At 40.2% G+C, this 19,265-nt stretch overlaps 1 protein-coding gene across 7 annotated transcripts; it reads left to right on the top strand.

Moving 5' to 3' along the window:
• The first annotated feature begins 6,197 nt into the window (after positions 1-6,197).
• On the top strand, positions 6,198-16,294 carry LOC105051683 (uncharacterized). 7 transcript variants are annotated; one of them, XM_010932231.4, is made up of 11 exons: positions 6,226-6,392; positions 7,282-7,455; positions 9,773-9,884; positions 11,052-11,242; positions 11,352-11,446; positions 11,529-11,948; positions 12,553-12,661; positions 13,577-13,854; positions 14,078-14,448; positions 15,638-15,725; positions 15,918-16,294. In XM_010932231.4, coding segments are annotated over exons 2-11 (1,800 nt in total). In that variant the 5' UTR covers positions 6,226-6,392; positions 7,282-7,320; the 3' UTR covers positions 15,919-16,294. The 7 variants fall into 7 exon arrangements, with proteins under 7 accessions (XP_010930531.1, XP_010930530.1, XP_010930529.1 ...); XM_010932229.4 differs by lacking the exon at positions 15,638-15,725 and having other exon boundaries at positions 6,198-6,340; XM_010932228.4 differs by lacking the exon at positions 15,638-15,725 and having other exon boundaries at positions 6,218-6,369.
• The last annotated feature ends 2,971 nt before the right edge of the window (positions 16,295-19,265 follow it).

Here is a 19,265-nt window from a genome sequence, read left to right as displayed (position 1 = left end):
ACCTCATCTCAACGAGGAAGAAAATCTTGTCAAAAATTCTCAGTCTCTAAGGGAAAACCCAACACTAGCAGGAAAAAATAGACTTCCTCAAAGTAACGAGAAGTTCGGGCCCCAAGCTCGAACACCGGAATAAAGCATCAAATTTGAATGGCCTTGAAAAGACCTTCGGTCATTAACAAGAAGGGCGAATCAACATGGCGATGAAGAAAAAAACGAATCGAAAAGAAAAAACAAGAAAGCCGAAAACGATAACTCAAGCAGAATAGATAGAATGAAAAATTTCTTTTCATTTCATTAGTAAAGAGAGCATTACAAAAGCCTTTGAAGACCAAAAAAAAAAAACAACAACAAGAAAAGAAAAGAATATATGGAACAAAAGATAAAAGAAGCTCTAAGGAAGCTCGGCTTCTTCTAACTTCGAACTCTCAGTTCCAGCCATCATCAAGGATTGCTTTAAGTTCTCAACTTCTTCTTCCAGTTCTTTCTTTCTTAACAGCATCTCCCGATACATTTGTGAAACCGCCGGCTTTCGCCCTCCGATTTTCGAAGCCTCTTCCTCAGAACTTCGGACTTCGCTTCTGCATCCTTGACCGCCGGCTGCTCATAGGCCAACTGAATTTTCAGCCGCTGCAGTTCGCCTTCTCCTTCCCAAGGGCTATGGACAGTTCTTCCATGGTCCTCCTCAAGGATCGGAGATCGTCGGAGCTTTGAACCGAAATGCCCTAGGCTCGTTCGGACAACTGCTTCTGAAGGCGAGCAGCCTCATCGGTCTCGTCTTGAGCCTCCTTCTGTAGTTATCTATTTGTCCGCACCAGCCGACTCGGTGAGTGTTGTAATTCGTCTCGACGTCCTGTAGCTACTTCTGGAGGTCGGAGAATTTTTCGACCAGTCCCAGTCGTGGTCGGCCTGAGTTGTAAGCCAGGACGAGCTCCCTTCCAATTGACCGATCTTTTTCGTGCGATCGCCAACTCGACCTCGAGGGAGCTGATCTTGGAGGCTGAGTCCAGGACGGTCGCTGGCGCGTTTCTGGAGTTCCTCAAGCTCCTTCACGAAGTTGGCCTTCTTCCGGTTATAGTCCATGAAGTCCTTTTTGTGGAGGTTCTGAAGGCGAGTAACCTCCATGGTGGCTTCTGAATGGCTCTTCCTCAGCCTGTGAAGTTCGTCGTCTATCTTCTTTGATTTCTTCGTTAGGTGACGAACTTTTCTTCTCAGATCCCGGATCATAGACTTCAAAGAAATCCCCTACGGTAGGGAAAGAGCTTTGACAGGGCACTGTTGTCAAAAAATAAGAGCGTCACAATGCAAATCATTGCAAAAAAAAAAAGAAAAAAGAAGTAGAAGGAGAAAAAGGAGCTCTCTGTAAAAAGAATCTGATTTCATTGATTGAATAATTCTTAAGTAAAAAAAAAGTTATAACAAAGAAAAGTACAAAGTTAGAGGTCTCGACCTCTGGAGCAGAAGTGGAGGAGCTCGACGCCCCCGGAAGGTCGGTCACGGCAGCTGCGGCAGTTGAAGAGGTCCCGCTAGAGGGAGACCGGCAGCAGCTTCGAAAGGTTCGGCTTCATTGTCGGACGCTTCATCCAGGAAGCTGAGGTTGAGTTCAAAAAACTTTCCGACCACCTTCTCCTGGTAGAGCTCGAAGCTTTGATAAAGGCGGCTGGCTGAACTTGATATTCAGATCCCTCATCTCGAGGAGGTCTTGAACTCCTCCACTGCTTGGGCCCTTGCCTCCGAGACTAGGGTCGGGATCTGCTCCTTCAGCTTAGAAACCTCGCCTCTGCCTTCCTTCTTTCCTCCTCCAAAGCAGCCTTCAGATCCGCCAAAGTTTGTTCCTCCTTTTGGAGTACCTCTTGGAGACTCGCGACTTCGGCGACCTTCTCCTTAAGACAGGCAGCCTTAGCCTGACGGCCTTCCTCCGCCTGGACTGCTTCCTTCTTTGCATCTTTCATTGCCTCGATGTTGGCGATTAGCTGGTGTCCAATTTGTAAGAGCGGCCAGGAAGTCAATATGAAAACTAAGGAATGAACTAAGTGAAGAAGCGAAAGGAAGAAAAAAGTAAATCGGCCTACCTCAAGAAAGGACTCCAGAGAGTCCCAAATCCGTTGTTCAGGATCAGCATAGACGATCCTGTGGACGATCTCGGGCAAAATACATCCGTCGACCAACTTTTTTATTAAATCTCTGTTGTTGAAGGGATTCTCCCCCAGATCCTCTTCGGAGCCGTTGGACCTTTCGATGGTAACCCTGCTGCTGCTGATCTTGCGGACCACCGTCTTCTTCGTTCTCTTCCTTTCGGCCCCCAGCGCCTCTCAGGACGAGACTCGGGAGCGGGAACCTCAGCCGGAGGGTTTCTTGAAGAAGCTCGGGGACTGCGGGCTCGATGTCGGAGGGGGCATCAACGGCAATGGCCGCCTGGACAAGCACGGTCGCGCTTGTCTCCGCTACCCTCGTCTTCTTCGCCGACCTAAAAGTTGCGGCGCCTTTCCTCTTGTGGGCCTTGAGATCCTTGGCTAGTATCCGAGCTGCGTCTGCATCCATATCTGCAATGAAAAAGATCGGCACAACTTAGAAACAGAATAAGAGAAAGAGGAAGCAGCGAATGACTTGAGAAAGAAAAGTACCAACATGGTTGAGAAGGCTCAGACCGACATTGAATAAAAGTTGCTCCTTCAGAAAGTCGGAGAGGAGAGAAGAGGAGCTGGATAAGTCTTAAGTTTATTGGAGGCTTCAAGGTCGTCCTTTCCCAGACTAGAAGCCCGACGGACGGAGTCCCTTAGAGAGCCCAGGGGGGCAACCCCAGCATCAGGGTCGGGCATCAGACGTAGAAGTACCTCTCCTTCCAGTTGTGGATAGAAGAGGGGGCACCTTTCAGCAACCTCTTTCTACCGAACTGGGGGAGAAGTACCACCAATTCTTTGCCGAAGGATGATGCTTAAAGGTATAAAAGTTTCTAAACAAGGAAAGAGTTGGCCGGACTTCAGCTAAATGACAGAGGAAAAAAATTCTATCAGAAACCTAAAGAGTTCGGCGCTACAGAAACTAGAAAAATATTTAGAAAGCAAAAAAGAGCAACAACAAAAGGTGAAAGTGGAAGACGAAGCCCGATGCGGAAGGCTTCCTGGTATAAGCAAAAGTGGCCAAGGGGAGGGGTGCTAGCCCGGTCAGTTGGCCCGGGAAGCTCAAGCTTATACTCCGGAGGAACTCCGTACTGAATCCTAATCAGTAAGAGTTCGTCCGAGGTCAAAGAGCTAAGAATGGTGTCTGGTACAAAGACCGGACGAGATTCGATCCTAAGTGCGGGTTCATCTACAGTACTAAATTTTTGGGGGGCTGGAGCTGACGAAATTCTAGAACTGCTAGAGAAGAAGCGTTGGAGGACATTTTGAATCAAATGAGAACCCTAAAAAATCTTAAAAAAAATAAAAAAAATAAAAAATAAGGCGCTCGTGGAGAAACCGAACGGACGGAATGCAAAGAAGGAAAAACGGAAGAACAACAAGAAAAAGAAGGATTCTGAAACTAACCTAGACTGGTCCGAGAGGTGCAGGAGGGCAGCGAAGGCGATGGAGGTCGACCTGAAGGGCACTTAAGATCGAGAGGGATGCTGGAGGAGGACGAAGCTCTCGGAGAAGAAGAGGGGACCAAAGAAAAATCTCAGGCAAGGTGAAACTTCTGAAGGAGGGGGACGGGTTTAAATAGACCTCAGGGTCCGACGCAATAATAATTGCAAATCTCCTTTGGCCGACCTACAACCGCCGCATGTCCCACTCGTCGTGGCAGACTGTTGACGACTGATAGAATCATTATATCACCGTACTTGGAGCGACGCTCCAGTGAAAATTTTGAAAAAATCTTTTCAGGTCGCCTCGATTTGAAAAGACTCCAGCACCGGCGTGCCGAATGCCAAAATATCCGAAAATCAAGGGGGCAACTTCGGCTGTGAAAATTTCTCTGTACTTGCTTCATTCAAAATCAGAACTCGGAAGTAGGGGGACTAGTGTTGGGTATAAAATAACCCCAGTCGAAGTTTATAAGAGGCCAACCCTCCCAGGACTCTTCCGGCTTCCGACCTTGTGCGGTGTCTTTCTGAACTCCCCTGGCCGTCCGAGCTTCCACAGTACCATCCGGACTCCTCCTGCAGTCGACCTTCCACAGTGTCCTCCAGATTCCTCCAACGGACGAACTCCTATCGTACCCTCCGGACTTCTCCAATAATGAGCTCCTTCAGTCGTCTATCGGACTGCTCCAAATGCTTTCTGGGCTTCACTATCAGTCGATTTCTACAGTAATCGACTACTCTCCGAATCTCTTCCAGACTTCTCCTGTCACAATCGACTTTACTCCGAGCTTCTTCCGGACTTTGTCAATATCCGGACTTCTCCAGCAGCAGGACTTCTATGATAACCAGACTCCATCCAAGTTTCTACAGTGGTCGACTGCCTTCCGAACTTCATCCGAACTTCTACAGTAAACGAATTCCGTCCGAACTTCTATTGCAAGCGGACTTTGTTCGAGCTTCTACAATAAGTGATCTCCATCCGGACTTCCACGGCAACCGATCTCCATCCGAGCTTCTACAGTAAGCGGCCTCCTTCCGGACTCCTACAAGAATCGGACTCTATCCGAACTTCTACAACAGAATTAGATTCCAGACGAACTTCAACAACAGACGGGCTCCAGCAACCGAATTTCTACAGCGACCGACTATCTCCGGTGTCTTCCGTACCTCTCCAGCCATCAACCTTCAACAACGCCAACCGGACTTCAACAGTGCCAACCAGACTCTTCCAGCGGACGAACTTCCATAACGCTTTCCGGACTCTTCTATCGGTCAACCTTCTATAGCGTCTTTCGAATTTCACTATCGGTCGACCTTCTGCGGATTCCTCATGCAACCGGACCTCTCCAGCGGACAGTCTTCAGACAAGCTTCTACATCAGGCAAATTCCAGACGAACTTCTCTAGCAATCGGACTCCAGCCGGATTTCTCCAACAAAAAATTTTCGTCCGGACTTCTACAGCAGATGACTTCCGTCCGCAGCATCAACGCCTAAGGCACCCAACAATAATTAACCCATCAGCAACCTCGAAAACATCCGAGCTTCTCTTAAATTGCTGAGACAGAGAGCTATTCCGCCCCACCAGATGTTCCAACCGAGCTTCAGCCGTCTAGCCCGAACTCCCCGGCAAGTCGCGACAACGGACACCACTCCACTATTGTAACAAACTCCACGTGGCTCCACCACTCTCTGATAAGTCGCGACAACGGACACCACTCCACTCTCCGTAATAAACTCCACGTGGCCCCGAACGACCCACTACCAGGCAGTTACGGACGTCGCTGTCAATCGATTACGCTCTCCCGTCTATAAAAGAAACCCCCAGATACGTTCTCCTCTAAGCTGTAAGCATTATCTCCAAACTCTGCTAAAATTCTATTTGAGTGCTCCATTTCTTTTGAGGCAGAGTACTGATTTGAGCATCGGAGGGTCTTGCCGGAGCACCCCCAACTCCAGTTTAGACTTTCCTTGCAGGTCCCGGCGGCAGCCGTGATCTCCTCGACTCCAGCTTCTCCGATATCGGCAGAATTTTGCACCAACAGCTATCATACTTTGTTGCCGACGCGGAATCGGAAGTCGATTTTGAATCGGAGGGAGCGGATCCGATTATCCCAACAGGTTCAAAGGATAATAATAAATCATACTTAAAAACTGGGGATTTCATTAAAAATTTTTAAATCATAAATATTATTTAAAATTATTTATAAAATTAGAAGGATGCAAAGCATAATTTAACATAACAAAAAAAAATGTAAAAGGTAAGTAGCGTACGATTGGGTTTTCTAAGATGTTTAGCACAACAATTCTTCCTCCACAAGGTATGTGGCTGTAGTCACGGCCCAGTTCGGCTGTTCCTGCACCAAAACACCAACTTGTGCGTTGGTCTTGCAATTTTTTCGCTGGGTTTACGGTTAGATAATATCTAAAAAAGAAACATCACGGATGGATCTCAGAATCAGATGCGCCATTCAGCCAAGATTTTGTCCCACCTCCAACCCACTTACCTGGGTACGACGGTATGCCAGTTTGGGCCCATACCTAGACCCAGAGCCAGACCGGGAGCTGGAACCGGGGGCTGGCCGCGGTTTTATCATCCACACATACGCGAGCGCATAAGACGTCTTCAAGAGTCCGTCAGTAAAATATCGCCGGGCGGCACCACGTTCCACAACACCGACCTTGCGTCGATATAAACTCGCTCTCCCACACCCAAATATTCGCTCTTTGGGCTCCAGAACCTTCCGTTCCCATCCGGAAGCGAAACCAAGGCGATCGAGCCGGTATCCTTCCGCCTTCCGATCTCGTCGAGGTCGACCGCTGGTGCTGGGTGACGTACCTTTTTTTTTTTTTTTTTCTCTCTCTTTTCTTTGCTTTTCTTGCATCGTCTCCTCAATCCTTTCTTCTCCCAAATTCCCCTTAATTTTGAGCTAATCGATACTCACCTATCGGGCTTCTTTTGGATGGTATCATTTGGTTCCTTTTCTCGTTTATTTTTGGGTTTATCGATACATTCAATGCAAAGAATCAAAGGAAGAATAAAAAATACTGTTTTTTGTTTTTTTCCCAATTTTTTTCTTTTCTTTTTTAAGATTTTTCCATCATTTTAGAGCCTTGGTGATGTGGTTTTTGTTTTGGTAAGGAATTGGATTCTGCATAGATGGAAGAATCAAAAGGGTAAAAATCAAATTTTGAACTGGGAATTTGTAGAAACTACTGTTATAATCAAGAATATTTAGTACCGGCATTGTGACATCCGATCACATTCTCCGGCGCGATGCTGTATTGCTTTGATGATTATCTCTACTTCATGACTTCTACATCATTTGTAGAAGTGTCGATCTTAATATCAGGAAGAGTGAAATTGACATTTACGTCATTTGTTTGATAAATCTTGGCACTATTGTAAACAATGCCACCTTTCTCCCTTCAAGTGAACTATGTCAACGTTTATCCTATGCTATGAGGATAAAGAATTTTTGTTTGAAGTTTCTTGAATTTGGCAATTTGCTAGTGAATAACTCATCTATTTCTCAGATTTTATTAATTATTATATACATATGCAACCATTTTCGTTATTGAGCTGGGCCGAGCCTCTACGGGCTACCGCTCTAGAGCAATAGTGTTGATGTTATATGGCTTTATCACAATAAAATCTTATAATAATATTTTTCCATATAAGTACATTAGCATATGAAATAAGTTTACTTTTTAACTTTTGCAGTTATAGCTGGTTCAACGCTCTTAATACCAGCTGTCCGTCATGTTTAAGAAGCCTGCTGAGGCAAAATCATTGCAACGCTTGTCAGGAGCAGACAAGAAGAAGCTTAGGAGAATCGCAAAGGAAAAGTTCCCACAAGCCTCGGATGCTGACATTGACGCTATTCTTCCTCCCAAGGTAAGAACTGCCAATGAATTGATCTGGCCTGCAGAAAAATGTAACCAATATGTGGTTATGAGATTTAATATGGCTAATGCTGAAGGGTAAATAGCATTCCATTCCATTATGGAGTTGTTTGGCATACTGAGTGTCGGTAGCCCCTCCCCCCCCAAAACGCCCCCCAAATACTGCATATTGGTTTGGTGGCCATACCATCTGGTTCGTTATGATAAGGCAAATCTTGGAGCACAGTATGAGTGAATGACAAAAAAAGGTGCAGCACAAGCCTTTTATTGTTGTGGTGATTCTTTTAATTCTACCTTCATTAAAAACTATCTGTCTAAGTTGGGAGATTCATAGGAGGTATTTAAATATATGCTGCAAAAGGGGCAATGAAAGACAGAAAGAGGAGATATTGGCTACCATATCCCCTAGGAGTGCTTCGTTTCAGCAACCAACTTAGTTTGACTGTCATTATTATCGTGATCCCTGACCTCAGAACCCTGGAAGAGTAACCATCGTTGTTTAGTATACTATGGAGAACACTGTAATCATATAATGCAAGAAGTCTAAAGAGTCTGTTTGTGCATAATGCAATCCAATTATTATGACTATCCAATGCAAATGGTGATTACTATGTATTAGTTCTGAACAATTGAAGGAAGCCATGTCTTGAGATTGTGATGGGGATCATGATGGAGAGGAATAGGCCATTATATTGGTGGAACAATTTTGATGTGGATAAACTTGGCATCTGAGATTTCACTTTGGACCAATATTGGGCTTAAATGTCGATTTTGTTTGAGGTTATCTGTGACAAGGGCCTTTGCCATGGCTTTTTGAATCTATGTTCTGATTTTTAATTTCTTCTTCTTTTCTTTTTATAGCTGTTTTTTCGACCTGCTTTATGTATTTGCATTAATCTGATTTAATACTATTTCCTCCTCATATGTTAAAAAAATAAAGATAGAGGAAGAAAGGATGCTACTTGATGGCTGTTTACTTCTAAATAAGTAGGAGCTCTGAAGATCATGGCAAAGGGACTATCATATCTGCTAAGAAACTTTTCTTTTCCCTTGTGAGCTGATTGTTAATCCTAAATCATGGGAATGTGCTTAGTCAGGTCTAATAATTAAGTTGAAACGTAAAATGTCACATGGTCATAACAACGAAAAGCTCGGTTTTTTCAAGCACCGAATATGCCAATATATCATATTGCAAATGGCATGTGAGATTAGTAATTTATGGAAGGAGATGTTCACAAGGGCTTGTTAAATGTCTAACAAACATGTCAGAGCAGAGTCTCAATTCTCATTTCCATGGCAGTGCTAGAAAATTATTTTATTCCATGATCATGATTTTGTGCTGAATATTGTTTTAGTTCACTATTGTTGCCTATCTGCTGCATGATTGCATTTGCTAGCATAAAAAAATTTGGCCTTGCATTTCTGAGTATTTATCCATGTCTACATGCATTATCATTATTTATTCGATAGTTGTACAGAACCTTGTTTCTTAATCTTTTCCATACATCAGGTGTGTCAATTATCTGATATGCAGTAAATATTGTTTAGAATTTGTGACAAGAGTTAACTTCCTGGCTTAACATATTTTTGCTCTGTATCATGAAACTTTCATTTTGTGTATTGAGATGCATTACTTGTTTTTCAATAGTTATACTTGATCCATGCTATCTATCCTACTGTTTATCAGTTGCATTGCTTGATCTTTATATTATAATTTTCAGTTTTTCAGTTAATATTCCTATTCTTTATCAGCAACCATTCGGTTAAATCCATTTTGACATGCACTGCCTGTTATATTTTATCTTATGATGCATGACACAAGTCGCACTCCGTTCTTGTAGATTCTCTGTTTAATAACATTATAAGCATCTATTTATGAAACATAGTATATTTTTATCTACTTGAGGAATATATTTGTTCCATGGTCTGCCATACCACTTCATAGCGCCTAGTACGGGGCGTACAGTACCGATCTCATACTCATATGCTGTCTTGCACTGTACCAACACTCGATATGCTGTCTTGTACCATACCAAACTACATACCGATATTGTAATAGGATGATATAGTTATGGGGTCTCGTATTGAGACGGCGAATCTTGATTTTTTTTTTCCTTTGGGATTGTATCTATGTCAGGTTATGACAAGTGAACCAATCATTTTCAACACATATAGTATAAGGGCAATTTTTTGATGTAACATTGATAACCCTTATTTATGCATCTTTTATTAGTTGCTTATTTTAATTTATTGTCTCATATATGGAAGAACAATCTTTTTTAATCTTTGTGCTGCAACATATATCTTAGGCTGAGATAACATTAGCTAAGTATCCAAATCGCGTGCATGTGTATGGTGTAGAAGGAGGCTTTCCAGTGCTTTTTGATATTGATGGGCGAGGCACAGAGATATTTCCCACAGGTTTGTGTACTCTGCCATTTATCTGCATACACATTTACTTCAGCTATTAATTACTCTGTCCTTTACATCTGAGTTACTTCTATATATTTTTGCTCTGCTAGGCATGTCATTGTCATCATTATTGTCTTCTCTAAGAAGCAGATAAAATTTAACATGCTGCGGCAAGACTTATGCAGTAGTATTAGGTTGGGTAGGCTTTGATCTTGAAGGACCTGCAATAAAGTTTCATAGTTTCGCCCAACAGCCCATGGTTCGATTCATCTTGGATTGGGTCTCGACCATCTACATCCTAACCTTTTCGCTCAACGTCCACTATTTTATTTTATGATCCATTTGACCAAACAAACGGTATCTAATAAAAAAAGTCAACAGTAATAGCCTAAATCACATAATGTGATTTTGATATAGGCTTGTAAGCATAGCATCTATTATATAGATACAAGCCAACATTTTCGGTGTTTGTGTTCTAAAATAGTTAACCTAGCTTGAACCACTTCGGTGGTTGGGCCAATGGTATCTGGTTTAACCATGGTTAAAACAATGATTCAACTAGGAGATAATGTTCCAAATTCCGATGTAGTAGCAAATTTGTTCACAAATCACCTTCTATACTCTCTCCCACCCCCTCGATCTTACTATATCAAATCTTGGACCTAACTTGTCTTTCAGACCCTAGAATTGAGTCATCGTCACCAATTGATCTACTCCTCCTTATCTCTCTGCTGCATCTTTTTCTTCCCTGGATCAATCGAAAAGAGAAAAAGAGGAGGGAGTGGTGGAGAAATAAATGAAGAGCTCTATGAGCAACATCATCTACCTCTAGCATCCTCATCTCCCCCCTCCCCATCCCTCCTGTCAGGTGATGTGCCGTTTTCTTGCAGCTAATGGTCCTGTTACCCTGAGTAGGTTTTATCTTTTGATATGGTTTTGACAAATGACAAGTTCCATTTGAATGACAATATGAACTATTAATATGATTTGTTGAATTGGGATTACCTGCATTGTCATGTTGTTCTGGTAGAATTTAATCTTATTGTAACCTTTTGTTGCTTTGTTGTTTTTGAGATTCTTAATTGATTTCTGACTGTTTACTTGGCTTTCTAGAAACTTGTAAATTAGTTATCTTTTAAATTGGTTCCTTAGCAATATGTCATCTCAAACATGCAGTTTATGCACTCTGGAAGGTTCCTGAACTATTACCTGCATTTCTGCTCAAGGGGGGTGAGGTATCTCGCTATGTCATTGGAGGTGCTGATTTGATGTTCCCTGGTATTAGCATACCTCCAGAAGGGCTGCCTCCATTCTTAGCTGGGCAACCATGGGCAGTAAAAGTCCCAGGCAATCCGGCACCAATTGCAGTATGTGTTTTGACAATTACTTCTATTCAATTAGATTTTTCCATATAGGAATGGTGATTCGAATTCAAAATAACATGCATCTTGCATAACCACTGTCCTGTCTCTATAGGTTGGTTCCACCACTATGAGTAGTGCTGAAGCCTTAAAAGCTGGTTTGCGTGGCAAGGCTTTGCGAATAATGCATTATTATCATGATTCGCTGTGGCAAGTATCGTGGCCTGGAGGATGATACTTTTCTGAAATCTTTGTACCGGATTTGACATATATTTTATTAAATTGATTACAGGGAATCAGTTGAAGGTCATTTCGTTCCAAATGCAGGATTTTTGGAAGATATTGTTGTTGAAGATCCTGCACTATCTTTGGATTCTCAGTTTTCTGACACTTCTGGAGATGCTTCAAGCAGTCTACGTGATGGCGAAGCCATAGAAAAAGGGGAACCAGATTCAGATACCCATACAGAAAAGCATGTCGATGCTCCACAAGATGTTGACGTTAGCAATGAAATCTCCGAAGAAGTGGTTGCTGCTGACATGAGTGGGCTAAAGGTGTCAAACAATGCACCTGCTGAAGAGCCAAACAATGAGAAGGAACCACAGACTCTATCCAGTGAAGAAATAGATATTCTTTTGGACACATGCCTTCTACAAGCATTGCACACAAGTGTAAAAGATAAAGACCTTCCTATGCCCGGTAGCACATTATGGTACTCCACATGGCGCTTTTTTTTCTTTTCTTTCCCAACATAAACTTGCTTTGAAAATCTCGAATGTTGTATCATGGTTGGTGAGTTAGATGATGCCTACCCAATATATTTTCATGGTTGTTATTATTAGCTTGTTGCTTTCTGATCATGCTTGAGTCCTGCCCATATCGTCTACTATAATTTTACTATAATATGGATGTCATTCTTGAGCAATGTTGTCTATATAGCAGAGGAGAGCAGCTGAACTCAGATACCTCATCTGCATTTATATGAAATACAAGTGATCTAACTAATAGAAAATGGAAAATACTTCTGCAAATTTCTAAGTATGTTTTAGGACATATCTTAATTAAATAGTGCTCAACATTTTTTACACACTTGGGAGTATATTATAATCAGATGTGGCTGTTTATTTGTCATACTTCTTTGTTGGGCTTATCAAACCCAGCTTTATAGGAATCCTAAACAAGCTGGCCTCCCCACTGTCAGACTTGCAAAGGTTTGATAGTAGTATTATCAACAATCGATCCACTGTGTTTTTGCGATCTTCACATTCTTAAGTCTCTTGTTTGACTTACAACTCCTATTTGCTTGTGACTTGTAGGTCAAATCATATACTGCCCTGCAGGCCTCCAGGCATCAATCTGGACATCAAAAAATCATCTCATAAAAAACTCTCGAAGTGGCTACAATCTAAATCTTCTGCTGGGCTGGTAAGCATACATGTAAACTCATATTGAACTATTGTGGAACCTTTGACGTATGACATGATCTTCATTTAATTAGATTCGGACAGCATGGTGGAGTATGAATCTAATTCATTAACAACTTCTAGCTAAATCTGTTTAGTTGCATGATAAGCAAAGTGTTTTGGTTATGAAAGAACAAAGTTTGTGTTTTATTGAATGACTGCATGATTGAGTTTTTGTTGATATATGAAGAGAAGCGCATAGGAAGTCCTTTCTTGTACAATAAAAAAATACTATTAATTCATAGATCTGTCCTCCATTGGGGAGAAAACTTATTATATTACATTTTTCTTTTTTGATGCAACAGGTACTCACACAGCGAGAGGGTATTAAGTTTATAATCACCAGATAACTTGCTGGCTGTTTTCTATGGTTACCATAATTAACTAGATAACTTGCTGGTTATGTCAGTGGTTACTAGAATGAGTTTCTATTTCATGTATAGACTTAAGTTTTAGTGGATAATGCTCCTTTTTCTGGTTACCTTATTCAACTTGTCCAAATCAACCAACCATTATTAGTCTAACCTATCACTGACAGTGGAAGAAATAAAAAGTTTGTAACACTTTCCAAATAAAAGACTGTCTCGCCGTTCCTTCAGGAGATATGGATGTATGTGATGATTGTGTGTTTACTATGGCTATACAAAAGGACACCATGGTAATGAAATTTTGGGTGATACTGGTGGAAGTAATATTATAAAAAACCAACACTTGGCTTCTTTATGGATATGTTGGAACTGCATGAATGTGTAGATTGGAGTATCCTGTTGTTGGGCATTTGAACCATTTTAAGCAAAGCCCACGCAGTCTGTAATTTTTAAGAAAGGTTAATATTTTCAGTCTACTTTGTTTAACTTTAGTTGTATAAACTTGACAGATATCAGCAAAGGAGGATAGATATAAGAAAGAGGTCATGTTACTTGCTATCAACCGTGCTCATGCAGACTATATGTCCTTCAGACCAGAGAAGCGAGTAGTAGAGACTGCTGATCAGAGGCATGATCCCTCAGTTGGTGAAGGTCGGCAGGCCAAACAACAGCTTGAGCTAGCTGAGATTTATAAGCCAAGCACACATGTCAATCCCATATTCACATCGCTTGGAGCTGATACCGGGAAATATTACAGTGCATCAGAGGCATCTGATGTTGTCTTCAGGTGTGCGGCCATAAATTCATTGATTTATTTGGAAGAATATTTAGCTAGTTGGGGATTTCATTTAAAGCCAGGATTTTTTCCCTCCAATTGTCATAAATTATCACAATTTAGATGCCTTATTATTAGATGTTGCCTTTTCTTCTTATATTTCCATTTATATGTTATTTGCTGATTCTGGAAGCTTGACTGTCCATTTATTTCAAAATTTCTGGTGGCTATTCAGTTACATAGAGAAAGAAAATTTGGTCAAGCCAACAAATAAGGCAATCGTAGTTCTGGATGCTGCACTGTGTGATGCTCTCTTCAAAGGTACCATCAAGAAGGGCTCAACTTATCCTACAGAGATCCATAAGAAAGATTTAGGAGCGACATTTCTAAACCGCATGCAAGTCCACCATAGGGTGTCAAGGGGGAATGAGGTTGCTGTACGCAAGGGGGCAATTAGGCCCATTCAGATTATGACTGAACGACGGCAGGGAAACAAGAAGGTGACAAGAGTCTCAGGACTGGAGTCTTTCTTAATGGATGCTGACTCATTAGCATCCGAGCTTCAAAGAAAATTTGCTTGCAGTACATCAGTAGCAGAGCTTCCAGGTATGGCATCTTACTGATTTTACATAGGATCTTCTCCTCATTAGTCGATGAATTGTGTTATTTGTGTTCTGAGGTTGTTTTGTATCAGCCAATTGATTGCAATGATCTAAAAGCTTGTGCTAGTGTTACTTGATCTGGTGGTAGGTTAGGTGCATGTTCAAGTGCTTCTGATACCTAAGAATCTCTCCTTACAGATCATACCCAAGTGTCTAACCAATACTCATGACTAATGTGGCATGAGTTCTTAGAGTTAAGCTAAAGGGTCTGGGTAACATAGAGGTTGTGTTTAAGATGCCCAAATGTGCCATGTGTATGATATGTTGGCTGCCTACTAGTCAGCTAGTTGCTTTAGAGAACAATTTAGTGAAAGGAGTAAATGGGAAGAATTGATACCTGTATGATGGCCCAGCTGGAGATCTCAGCCCCATCAAAACACTGATGCCTGACTTTTTAGGTCAGTATTTCTTTTGTATGAATCTGATGCTCTACAATGCTACCCTTGTATTACATATTATTGATGCCAGGACACCTAAACCTCCTAAACAAACCAAAAGAAGATAGTTATGTTGTTTGTGTTCAAGATCGATCAAACGTTGTTTCATCTAAATCAGTTCTGTCTCAGGCGAAACAGAGTTCCTGTCTACCATTAGGTAAGGGTATTGTATTTCAATCCCGGAATCCAGAAAATCTCAAATTATAACGATAAATATGACGAGAGAAATGGTTCCACAAAATTTTGCTTTTGATCATATTAGTTTCCAATGCATGCTTACAATTATATTCAAACATCTACAGAGAAAAGACGGTTATGTACACTATTATTGCTTCTTTTTTTTGGAAAATGAATGACCTGTCCTTTCCATTTATGGCGGTTGTCTCTCTGATTAGTATTCTTGTGTTCTTGAGGACCACCATCCAAATATGCATCCATGAATGCAGTATATGGACTGCAAGAAACCTAATGCTTAAGACCCATGATCTTAAAATGCCAAGGACCTGTTATATACACCTTAGAGTATGTAGTCTGAATGCCCAGACAGCTAGGTCAGACGCCGCCTGAACCTGACAATTAATGAGTTGGATACTCAGTTTGGTGCTATTTGTGAAGCAATGATTTATATTTTAGGCTACAGATAAAAAGTATGATGGTGGTACAGGAAGGGTTTTTATAATGGTAAATGGAATGCAGATTTGTCAAGTGAGTCAAGGAGGGAGGCATTTGTTATTCAACGATCCAAGAGGACTGCTGCTGGACGCCTGCTAGATACCGTGTTCTAGTTATTTCCTATCCATCTGATTACTTATAGTCCTCTGTTTTGTGCATGGTGCTTTATCTGCAAATTTTAATTGAGAAAATCTGTGTTACTGTGCAAGTTCACGTTCTTCCATCAACTTTTACATTTTTCTTACTGTTTCGCTTCTTCTGGACCACAATTGCTCACAAATGGGAACTTCATAACAAATTTCAGGTAAGAAAGGGCAGCATGAGGTTCTGGTTCAAGGTGGGGTGATGGATGTCCTTGCAAAACATCTTCTTGACCAGTATGGCATACCAAAGAGGTACATTGAGGTTCTCGACAAGACTAGGAAATGAGAGGCAGGAATCCTAGTGTTGAACTAAATATAAGAAATGAAGTCAGGAGAACCCAGCGCTCCTTTTTTTCCATGGCTGAGCAGTTTAGGGAGCTTCTCACTTATAAGGCAAAGATGTAATACCTATGTCATCTCTATGGAAATTTATGACCGAGTGGGATTTGTTATATATTGGGAGTTCATTTCAAACTAAAAACCAGCATAGTCTTTAAGCTTTTCATTGGATGTCTTAAATTCCTATTTTGTTGTTTTATGAGTTGTGCAGCTCTGTCAGCTCTTATGTTTTAATTTCCGAATGGTGGATGTATGACATTGGTGATGACCTTCTTTTTCTGTTTGTGGTCAAGCGATCAACGTGATGGCTGTTTGGATGACATTGGCTGATGGCATCAGAAGGGGTATGGCAACTAATGATGGTCGATTATATCACCATCCGTATAATGGATTCTTGTTCTTTTGAGTTGATGTGGGAATTTGAATTAAAATTAATGTACCATGCAAATGATTGAATAAAAATCAAATAAGAGGTGTCATTCCCCCTGCTTCCCATCTCCTCTTCCACCTTCTCTGCCGATGCCCTGACAGCACCGTCAGAAAGGGCAGCTCAACCACTTTTAGACCTCTACCAAAAAAAAAAAGAAAAACCACATTTAGACGAGATGTGGATATTAATCACCTCTCCTATTTGTTGCCCTCCTTTTTGACAGGTGTGAATTTGGTTCACATGTACCAGACAATCTTTATGTTGCAGAGAGGTTTTTTTTTTTTTTTCGGGGGTGGGGGGGTGGGGGGTTGGGGGCGGTAAACTGTCGCAGAGAGTTGTTGGCAAACAATGGGCTGAAAGAACCTGGGAAAATAAAAAGTCATGTCCAGAGGTGAACGACAAAACCTTCATTTTGCGTAAAGTTTCTACGAACACGATGGAGTTACAAAATATGAACTCGAAATTGTGTATTGGTCATTAAACACAACAGGACATACATTTCCATCAGGGACAGCAGGCGATTGAATAAATTGAACCCTCCAACAGTTTTTAGGTGGGTGAAAGAGTGCAAGAGGTGACAGGGTACCAGCTTGAACGCCAGTCCGCCTTTGAAAAATTTTTGTTAATCATCGATACCGTCCAATTTATCTAAAAATATTTGCAGATTTTATTTAATGATTGATACATTTAATGATAAAAGTGATATAGGTATTATCCTTCAAAATTCATTTTCTTATTCGATCCAACATTATTAAACTCGGCCCAGATTTCGATCCGGACAAGATATCGGATCAGTGGATCAGCAGTCCAACCATCGGATCAATGGTTGAACCGATAAATCAATACATAAAGCATAAAATATAAAATTTAATAATCTATTTATATCTAGAAATACAATAAGAGTCCTGATAATATATATTTCAATACCGTAAGTATCAAAATACAAATGAAACACAACTATAATCTCATAAATACAAATAATTAAATTAAAATATTTATGAATATAAAGATTTAATGATATAAAGTTATAAATTCATAATAACTGCTTAACTAATAGTTTAAACTTATTTGATATTTCCATCGCATAATCCATGCCTCCATGGTACCTCATGCATTATATCCACAATAACATAAATCGTAAAAAGCTTCATCAGATAACAAGCCATAAATTTATAAATTTTAACAATTAGCAAGCATGCATTATTCAACCACACAAACGAAGCTGGTAAAAATATATGAACCCAACCAACTGCTAACCTTATATCCAGAAATATCAAAATTTGATACAAGCTCAAATATATAATCCAACTTTAAAACATAACCATCCACATCTGCTAGCAAGATCAAAAGTTTTAACAAACAAGTACACAATAATATACGATATTTCACTTCAATATCTTTAAAAAAAATTAAAAGTGATAAACAAGTACACAACATAAAAATTCAAACTAATAGACTGAAATTTATGTCAATATTTACAAAAACATCTTCTTGACTTGAAATACTTTCATCTCCTCCATCTTCTTTCCTATTGACATCATTTCCATCATTTTCACTATCATCAGCATCCAAATATTCTAAGTTCAATATATCTACAAAGTCACAAATTTAACAAAAAATTAAAAAAAAACCATATCTCATGAAATTGTAATGATATTTTATTCATAAATTATATAATAAAATAATTTACTCACCATTATTATCATTTTCTTGAATAGAACATGATATCATTTCACGGTGAAAAGTTTCTAATTTTTTACTAGTTAACTCTGATGGCTCATCAACTAATACCCACGCATCATTATCACCAAACAATTCAAAGTTAATAGGATTATAGTTGCAACCCTTGAAATAAAATCTATATTTAATATTTGTTAGTTTAAAAATTAAATAATAAGAAATAAATAAAAGAATTGGATATCATTCATAATAAAATTACCTTTGTTGTAGTCTCAAATTGTAGTGCACAAAACCAGATCATTAAGTCTTTGGTGCTCTAACCTATTTCTTTTTTTTAGAATGAATATGTTCAAAGATGCTCCAATTTCTCTCGCACCCGGACGCACTACAAGTTTGGCTTAAAACACCAATAGCCAACTTTTATAAATTATGTGCACAACTTCTATATGTGACCCACTATTCATCTAGATACAAAATATTATATTTGTTAAAATAGAATGCAGTTGAAAAAACTTTATATCAATGAAAGCATAAGGACATAACTAAGGAACAAGCTTATCTGGAGCCAAGCAACTTCGATCATTTATAGCCGATGAGCGTCCAAAGTCAACTTCTGCATTTCTAAATAACCTCATCTCATTAGTTAAGTTACCCTGCAAAGTTGGATTACCAAATGAATACCTCTCTATGATATCTAAGAGTCCAGAAATACTACGAGGATGTTTATCCATAAGTTCTGAGTCATATTGAAAACAAGGATTCCACCAAAACCCAATTGCATGAAGATTTTGATGTAATTGCAGATCCCACCGAGAATCAATTATCCTCAAATAAGGTTCAACTACAGTCTTTCTCCTTCTAAATCTTTTGATCATTTCATCTCTAGCTTGATGCATAGCATGATATAAGTAGCCCATTGAAGGTCTATCATCACTGTCAACAATCCTCAAAACTCGAATTAAAGGCTCCGATAGTTTAACAATGGTTGCACATTCATTCCATAAAAGAGAATTAAGTACATCATCGGCGAGCTTTTTTTCTTTACTATCCTTAGCATAAG

The sequence above is a fragment of the Elaeis guineensis genome, chromosome 9, assembly GCF_000442705.2.
Source record: "Elaeis guineensis isolate ETL-2024a chromosome 9, EG11, whole genome shotgun sequence".
Classification (NCBI taxonomy): Eukaryota; Viridiplantae; Streptophyta; class Magnoliopsida; order Arecales; family Arecaceae; genus Elaeis; species Elaeis guineensis.
This window is presented reverse-complemented; position numbering and strand designations above follow the sequence as displayed.

Coding starts and splice junctions, on each gene's coding strand:
- LOC105051683 (XM_010932229.4), top strand. CDS start 7,321: ATGTTTAAGAAGCCTGCTGAGGCAAAATCATTGCAACGCTTGTCAGGA. Junction 9,885..11,051: donor CACAGAGATATTTCCCACAG/GTTTGTGTACTC, acceptor TCAAACATGCAG/TTTATGCACTCTGGAAGGTT. Junction 14,449..15,917: donor ATCAGTAGCAGAGCTTCCAG/GTATGGCATCTT, acceptor AACAAATTTCAG/GTAAGAAAGGGCAGCATGAG.